The sequence below is a fragment of the Podarcis erhardii genome, assembly GCF_964252035.2.
Source record: "Podarcis erhardii genome assembly, chromosome: 12".
Lineage (NCBI taxonomy): Eukaryota > Metazoa > Chordata > Lepidosauria > Squamata > Lacertidae > Podarcis > Podarcis erhardii.
Window position 1 is genome coordinate 11,306,254 of NC_138513.1, and position 9,398 is coordinate 11,315,651.

At 44.3% G+C, this 9,398-nt stretch overlaps 1 protein-coding gene across 1 annotated transcript in view; it reads right to left on the bottom strand.

Annotated features, from left to right (window-relative positions):
• LMBR1 (limb development membrane protein 1) overlaps positions 1-9,128 on the bottom strand; it is a 63,938-nt gene extending 54,810 nt beyond the window's left edge. The window contains exon 1 of the mRNA XM_081834444.1: positions 8,733-9,128. Within this exon, the coding sequence (XP_081690570.1) occupies positions 8,733-8,795 (63 nt within the window). The 5' untranslated portion in view covers positions 8,796-9,128. The remainder of the gene's footprint in view (positions 1-8,732) is intronic.
• Between the last annotated feature and the right edge of the window lie 270 nt (positions 9,129-9,398).

Below are 9,398 nucleotides of genomic sequence, written 5' to 3' on the forward strand. Positions count from 1 at the left end.
TAATGCTTCAAAGGCTCCCAACAACCAGCTAGCTGTCAAGCACTTTGGCAGCTGTTCAAAGCAGGCTTTGATCAAGCCCAATTTTTATCAGTATGATGTCAGGTCAGGTACAGGGCAGGTGAATGTGACTTGCCCAAAATGGACTCAGGGGCCAAATGGGGAAGCCTGGTGGGCCAACACTGACCTGAAGGCTAGAGGTTCCTCGCCCCTGATTTAAAGCATTCGGATTTGGTCCATGACATGCAAGTTCATATGCCCACTCAGCCATAAGTTGCACTGGTGACATTAGGACAAAGGCTTGCCTGGCACCTTTGTTGCGTATCATTAGGCACCAGGCAAAAACATTCCTCTTCTCCCAGGCCTTTGGCGATGTAAACAATCTATGGCCTTTTAAACTGGGAGGTGTGTTGTTTCTATTTGTTACTATGATACACATTTCATTTTTTATGGTAAAGCACCATGTGATTCTCAGAAGAAGGGTAGTATAGAAATTTAATTCATTCAGTGGTTTTCAACCAGTGTGCCATGGCACCCTGGGGTGCCTTGAATGATGGTCAGGGCTGCCACGATCAACACTGGCCTCTGTCCCTCTTTCCTTCCCTCCCTCCTCTGATGCCCTCTCATATCTCTGCCTACCCCGAGCTTGCACAGCTGTTTATTGCAGCAGCCCTGGCTATAAGCTCTGAAAAGGAATGGTGCCTGAAGGAGGCAGCTTCCTTTAGGCTAGGGTGAGGGCAGCTCAGAGACCAGAGAGAGCAGCAGCAGCTGCCTGGAGGACTCCCAAGGAGAAGAGAGAGGCATCAGGAGGCTGAGGGAACACTGCACAAGGGAGGGTGTTTAAAAAAGGGTGAGAGGTTGCCAGCTCTGCAGGCAAGGGGTGACATAACTGTACACCTGAGCCCCACAGGGATGCTACAGAAGTAATGTAGATGGTCAAGGGAGCCGTGGACTCAAAAAGGTTGAAAACCTCTGAATTAATAAATTAAACTAATTAATAATAAATTCACCGTTAACCCCATGGGGAAAGTATGAGGTACAAATAATAAAACAAGACTCTGTATTTTCTCTAGTTATTGTAGATCATACCATTTTACCAAATATTTGCGAAAATATTTGCGGGGAAAAAAAATGCTGAAAAACTTGATGTTTCCCAAAGACCACAGAACACGTTTATTAGCTGAGCAGGCATCTGGATTCTGGGGAACCATTCATATTCTTGCCCGGCCAACAGAATTCCCACATCCAACCTCAAAACTTACAATGCCACATTCACTGACAATACTGAACAATAATTTTAAATAATCAAATTTCAACAAACCATGGATTAGTCTATGAAGCCTCCTCATTTGGGCAAGGCATGCCCATATGCCCAATATGTGACATCAAACGTGACACAGTTTCAGTGTGGGCTGTTTAAAAGTCCTTTTGCAAACAGCCCACACCACTCTTTGAAGTCCCAACAACTGGGGCTACAAAGTGTATCACCTGCTGTTATAGTGATTATAGTAACCCCACCTGCCTGACAAATTTGGCCCAGCAGAAATGGGGAGGTAAAGACCTGGTCCACCAGGATTCGCTCAACTTCCAACTACCAAAATCCAAAATAAATGTGGATTTATAAGTGTGTGAAATAGGCATTTATAAGGGTGTGAAACAGGCACTGCAATACTAACATGCCTGCTGCTGTGGCTTCAAGTAATCAGAGGGAAAATGTAACAATGATGACCGAATAGTTCAAACCCACTCTGGTCAACATTCACACAGAAAGAGAATACATTTCACCTTGAACTCAGCTGAATAAATTTCTATCCTTTTGTAGCTTCTCAGGAAAACAACTGTCTGTGATGCAAGTCCTACAGGTCAAATAAAGGACCAATTGTACTGTTCTTTAGAAGACTCTCAGCAACATGCCAGGTAGGCCAATTAATCAAGAGTTATAGTGAGAAGAGAAAAAGCCTTCAATCCTAACATTATCACGTTCTTGTAACATTAACACATTCACGTTAATACTTGGCTTCCATTCATGGTTTGTCTGGAAAGAAAACAAATCTGTGAGCCCAGGTTCACACTTCACAACAAGCCAGGTTCTGTATTGGTTTGGGCATGTTTCCTCTCCCACATTGGCACAGTAAAGAGCAGAGTAGGAGAAGAGCACTTGTGCACATTAATTTATTTTAAACTATGGTCTAACAGTAGGAACAAACCCAGCCAAAGAAAAAATAGCATCTCCAAGGAGACATTGAAAAATTACTTAAGAGACAGATATTGATTGGTAGTTTGTGTGGAAAAACTAAGAACAAATGGCAGCAGCCAAATCACAAATAAATGTGATTGAGTACCCACATTTTCCCTTAATTTTTAGAAGCCACATACAACACTGGATCCAATCTAACTGTAAGCACACAACCTGATAGCTCAGTCAGTACAGTATAAGACTCTTAATTTCAGGGTTGTGGGTTTGAGCCATGCATTGGGCAAAATATTCTTGCATTGCAGGGGTTTGGACTAGATGACCCTTGCGGTCAATTCCAACTCTACAATTCTGTGATTCTATTATCAGAAAATCATATCTACCTCCAGCAGAGAAATGGGAGTGAGTAGGAGCAGGTGAAACCAAGTCCATGCCCCCCCCCTTCATCTCTTGGAACACTTATCAGTGCGACTGTTGACTTTTCTACTGCAGTTACTGTATCTGGAATGAAGGAGGGGTCATAAATACAACACTTCACCTGTGAACAGAACAAAATTCATATTCATGGAAGAGGGATTTCTCACTTCCCCCTACCTTCTGCAGTACCCAATAATCTTCTCCTGGGTTTGGAGACCCTTGGGAATGGTGTACAATATTGTGCACACGGCTACAGATAGAGGGGGGAGTTGGCTGATACCTTATGTGAATAGAAGAGCAACTTAGGAGCCAAGTTAATGTTCTTCATCCATATAAATTTGCTCTCTAATTGGATTAGGAAACTAAAAACTGCCATACATAATTAGTTCTTAGACAAAAATAGTCACTCCCACCATAGGAGACAAATGAACTCTGGGAAGGGATTGAGAGAAACCATGAATTAACAACCATAAATTACCTCTATGCAACATATTCTATTTAACACACCTACATGGAAAAAATACCCAGAGGATCTAATTTATACCAGGGAATTTCACTCAATACAGCAGAATGAATGCCATTTACTTAGACAGTAAACAAGCACTGAGGATGAAAAAACTGTATTTCATAATTGTTTCAATTATTTTCCAGATTTTCCAGAAAACTAATTAAGGATTTATATTTAAGATTTTCATGAAACAATAGCACCATGAGTAGTCCTTTAAACTTTTTCACGAAAACCCCAAATTCTACACACAAATCATCAAAACTATAAATTTAATATCATTCACATTGTTCAACTGGGTTCTCCTTAGAACTGTTGCCATGGTCTGGGAGCTTCTGGATATACAGTGATACCTCGGGTTATACTCACTTCAGGTTACATACGCTTTGGGTTATAGACTCTGCTAACCCAGAAATAGTACCTCGGGTTAAGAACTTTGCTTCAGGATGAGAACAGAAATCGTGCTCTGGTGGCGCAGCAGCAGCAGGAGGCCCCATTAGCTAAAGTGGTGCTTCAGGTTAAGAACAGTTTCAGGTTAAGAACGGACCTCCAGAACGAATTAAGTACTTAACCCGAGGTACCACTGTATATGCATTTAGCACTGAGGGGGTCATAGGAGTCTGGTGCAAGGCAACCAGAAAAGTTATGTCTTTTGATCACTGGCCATCAATCAACATGTTAAAACTGAAGCAATAAAGCTGCTGGCACATTTGTAAAGCTAAGCAGGGTCTGATATGGTTTCAATTGGATGGGGATTGCAAATTGAGATTCCTGCATTGCAGGGGTGGACTAGATGACCCTCAGGATCCCTTCCAACTCTACAGTTCTATAACTCTTTTCTTTTCATTGAGTTGTGATCTCCATGAATCAGTCAACAAACTTTCTAAACTGCAAGTCATCTCATTTCTGGAAAATGTATTGTGCATTATTTATAAACATGTAGCCTTTAAAAATGCTAAGTTGGCATATTTGGTGCATCTCAACCATCATTTACCCTGAATGCTATCACTTCAAAGACTGGAAAGGATGTTATAAAAATAAATTCCACACTGGAGTTTTATAATTCAATAGAAAGGAAGTCAAGGCACCCATGGTGCAATTTCACTTCCAGAAAGTCCATTTTCTCATATATTGCTAAGAAAATGTTACAATTTGTTTGATGTTTATCTGTATTTTGAGTCTGATTAATCTATTATTCAGAGTCTCAATGAAGCAAGGGACTAGGTGAGGCAAGCTATATGAAGCTGAATCCAAACAAAGATGGCATGATGACATGGGTACAAGAAACTGACTACTGTATTATTCTTTGGTAATTTTGTTGTACGTTTGTGCTGTCTGAAGAGCAAAAGGATGGTATGACTACCAAGTCCACTTTCACAAACTAAATTTGTAGCTATTCAAAATGCAAACTAGGTTCCTAGCACCAGGAGAATTGGACCAACAGTAAGAAGATGCTGATGAGAATTATGAAAAAAAGCAGAAGGCTAACTTAAGGTATTAGTTATTACGCAACTTTTGCACAGCACAGAAGTGTTGCTGTGCTATGTGTGGGCTGCAATTTCTGAGAAGGGCTTAACATTCACTTTACTGAAAATATCAGCTTACAACTGAAGGGGGGAAAAGGTTTTATAAAAGACCAAAGCTGAAAATAACAAATCCTCAGAAATGAGAACAGACCCTCAGTTGTTCACACCTTGATCTAATAAAACAAGCAAAACAAGAAGGGTCACTATAATCAAAACCAACAAGCTAAACAATCTGGTCTGCTCCTACTCTGAAAGGCAGGATTCTCCATGCATTAAATGAACAATGTGTCCCAGGCCACAGGAACCAGCCTGATTCCGGGAATAGTGTAGTGTAAAAAAGCAATTAAGGAAGTATGCCAGGTTACAAAAAGCTTCCAAGAACACTAATTTTATCTAACCTGTTACAGTTTTTTCAATAAAAAATTAGAGGCCAAAACTGAAAACACAGTTTGGGGGAAGTATACCATAACATTCCTAGAGAAAGACTATATATTCTATTTCTGGTTAAGAACAGCATTTAACACAGGCTGAGCAACTATAAAATCCATTACCAAAAGTATTGTGCAGAGGAGATGACGTAGTCCTGTGACACTGAGGTGTTAACCACATATTCCCTCATTCTGATGCATGCCATGCTCAGTCTGGAGAAAGTGTGAAAGACGTGTGTTAGGAAAGAAGGAACGCAACAAGCTACCCCATACTTGCCTATGGAATTTACAAAGCAACATGGTGGTTTTAAGTACTGTCTTTATCTAACATTATAATCAGCCGAAGGAGAGAGAAATGTAAAATATTACACTGGGGGGTATTGAATAATGGGATGGAGGGCAAGCCTTACAGCACAGCAATTTAAGGTGGCATCAGGCAATAAATAAGCAGGAGTACAATTTACTCACACATCCAACTTTTCAGTATTAAATTGGCACATCACTTCATGGGGAGACGTGCAGGTTCACTTTTGTATTTGCAGAGGTGGGAAGATGTGATAGAACCAAAGTGGACAACTCCGAAGAGGCCATACAGACAGTTATATATCTCTGAATGTACCCATCATGCAACTATGCAAAGCTGGGGAGGTGGACAACAGGTTGGGGAAGAATGCTGTGAGAATAGTATTTAGTATGATGTGGGGAAAAGCAAAACATTAGTGGGTACAGAGTCACAAAGTAGATAGCACTTACGAGGCAGTTGGCTAATACAGGACTGATGTGGAGAGGCTAGACAAATGATGTACTCTTGTACTTGACTGGCACAGGTTCAACAGTGTGTGTCAGCATTAGAAAGATTCGGCCATGAAATTCACTTGGCAACATTAAACCCATTACCCTAACCTACTTTACAGGGTTGTTATGAAGTATAGTGGGGTGGGGGATCCATGCACTTTTTGAGCTCCTTTGGGGGCAAAGTGAGGTATAACTTTTCTCCCCAAAAGATGATGGGAGTCAATTGCAAACAACATGACCTCTAGAGATTCATCTATAAATGTGTGGGGAATCTTTTTCAGCATGAGGGCTATATTCCCCCATTGGCAACCTTATGGGAGTGGCATGCCAGTTTAGGTGGGACTAGACACAAAACTGGGTGGAACAATAGGCATGACCACACACAAAAAGTAGGGTGTTTCTTTATGCACATACATCTCTCCACGCTTTACTCTGGCAATTAAGAAACATTATCCCAGTTCAAGGACACATTCCAGTCAGTAAGAAGCTGATGAGGAGCATGACCTGTGGAAAGTCCCAATGGTCAAACAATGAGGCCTGGAGGGTCACATTTGCACCCGAGGCCTGAGGCTTCCCATCTGTTCTAGAAGATGGAAATACAGTGGTACCTCGGGTTAAGAACTTAATTCGTTCTGGAGGCCCGTTCATAACCTGAAACTGTTCTTGACCTGAGGTACCACTTTAGCTAATGGGGCCTCCTGCTGCCGCCGCGCAGTTTCTGTTCTCATCCTGAAGCAAACTTCTTAACCCGAGGTACTATTTCTGGGTTAGCGGAGTCTGTAACCTGAAGTGTCTGTAACCCGAGGTACCACTGTATATGCAACAATCCTGCACACCTGCTCAGTACATGATATGTAAAAGTAGTAGATGGTATTTATAGAAGGGCTGTGGTGACACCATATACTTCCAGGCTTGGGTTAAGGTTTGGATTATGATCTGGAGCTAGGAAGCACTTTATATGCAAATCAGAATGGCATAAGCTTCTTTGTAGAATGTACTCCCACATTCAGCAAAGGAAGTAAAAGCAATGGATAGCTGGATACATCAAAAACACATCACTTGTGCAAAAGGTGATGGACTGAACTTTGAATGCTTCGACTTTACTCAGAAATTAGTACTAATGAAACCATTGAGAAGTTTTATTACAATCAAGCAGTATATAATTTACAGTGGTGCCTCGCAAGACGAAAAGAATCCGTTCCGTGATTCTCTTCGTATAGCGGTTTTTTCGTCTTGCGAAGCAAGCCCATTGACAGCTTAGCGGATTAGCGCTATTAGCGGTTTAGCGGCTTTTAGTGATCAGCTGTTAAGCGGCTTATCAGCGGATCAGCTGATAAGCGGCTTAGGGCTTAGGAAAAGGGGGGGGAAGGGGAAAAAACCTGCAGGAACTCGCAAGACATTTTCGTCTTGCGAAGCAAGCCCATAGGGAAATTCGTTTTGCGAAGCGCCTCCAAAAGGGAAAACCCTTTCGTCTAGCGGGTTTTCCGTCTTGCAAGGCATTCGTCTTGCGGGGCACCACTGTACTTACGGGTACTGAGAATCAGAACTAGAGAGTACAGCTACAGCGTGTGTGGTACAGTCAATACAGCTGCCATACTTGGTATGGGCTGTGTTTGGGGAGGGTTATACGAGAATGAGGAAGACACTCTCCTGCAGGAATGTATGATACATACCACTGATATTGGCTGTAAAGGTTTTTTCTCTACCCTGTATACCCATACTGTGGGCAGTCATATGAGCATAAGCTTTTCCAAGTGAAAAGATCTTCATGAACTAAGTGTCAGTCAGTCAACACTTTATATGCTGAAATGAAAGGTCACTGCAAGAGCCTCCCATGAATACATTTGACCCACATAACTTATGCCCAATAGAGTGCAAAAGTATCCCATGAACACATTTGACCCACATTACCTTGTTTGTTTATTATATTTCAGACATGTTTGTTTACGCATTTATTATATTTCTAAACAGTTCTTCACCTGAAAGGGATCCCAGTGTTATATACAGCAAGTAATAAATACAGTAACACAATGCTGTTTTAAAGTCACAGACCATAAAACCAACTTACAGCAAGCACCTGACATAAGCAAATCCCAGAACTCTGTCTACAGAGACATCCCAGACTCTTAAGAACAATGATGCTGCTAAAGGGTGGTAAAGTGCTATTTATTATTGTACCTCCTCTGCCTATGGTGGGAAAAAAAGAATTATAGAACTTTTAATAATAATAATAATAATAATAATAATAATAATAATAATAATAATAGACATCCTGCTCAGGTGTAGAAACTCTTTAGGCCAATCCACCTTGGAGACAGAAACTACGACCACACACTTCCAAAGCTGCACAAAAGTGCAACACGGTTAATGGTCTCATTACATGTTTGCCTTCGCAACTACTGTCCTACATAATGCTTAAAACCTGGCTTTAGTCCCTAAGCAGCGACCGTAGGGGCAACACGCACACAAATACGGAAAAACGTGGAACAGTTTCTTTAAACTGAAAAGCGAAGCGTGACTTGCGGAAGGTAAGGGAGGAGGGTGCAACTTAACCACAAGGGAAGTCCTTTTTAAAAACAGCAGCAGCAGCAGCAGCAGCAGCGTCTACTAACTGCCCGGGCGCATAAAACGCAGGTGCAAAACACACGAGCCCTCTCGGCGCCGCTTGCAAAGCTAGAGCGCCGCGCCGTCTCCCCGCACGCGGGGGCGGTGTAGGCGGGCCTTCGTGAGGGGGGGGGCAGAGCAAGCGAGATCCTGAGGGGGCAAATGGGGTCGACACGTTAGAACCGTGGGGGGCGGTAGCGGAGGGAGGGCGAGGGAGGCGGTGCCAGCAGCCCCGAAAGGGCCCTCGGTTCCCGGCGGCTACGCACCGTGTACTCCCGCACTTGGCTGTGGAAGTTCTGCTCGCGGATGGTCACCTCGTCCGCGTCCATCCTCTCATCGCCGCCTCGCAGCCCCCTCAGGCAATGGCGGCCGCCGCCCCAGCTCCTCCTGCTTCCAGGGCGACGGGCGGGGGACCATGGCAGGGGGCGGCGGCGGATGCCCCTGACACCTGGGGGGGGGGGAGCGGGTGAGGGAAAGAGGGCGGAGGGGGCGGGAGTGAGGCGCGGGCACGACGCGGCACTTAACGACGCGCGCCGCCGCCGCCGCTGCCTCCTGGCTCCCTCGCCGCCGCGTCTGTCACACACCGTCCTGCGGCTGAGGGGGGCGGATCGGACAGCCTCTCTGAGGGGGTACCTCGCTCGAGGGTGACGCTGCGCCTGCGCGGACAGGGCGGGCAGTGGGCAGGGCCTCCGCGACCACAGCGCTCGAGGAGGAGGGCGGGGCTTAAGCGGCGAGGGTGTGGCTACCGCCGCCCCTTCTGCGTTGCGAGGAGAGAGGCGCGAGCAAAAGCTGCGAAGAGCGAGCGCGCGCCTCTTGAGGGCGGAGCTTGCGAGAGGGAGTGGGCGAGGCTGTGGAGTTGTTGACTTAGGAAGAGACATTGGGAAGAGGTGGAGCGAAAGATGCAAAGGGCGGCGGGGCTTAGGCAAAGGTTT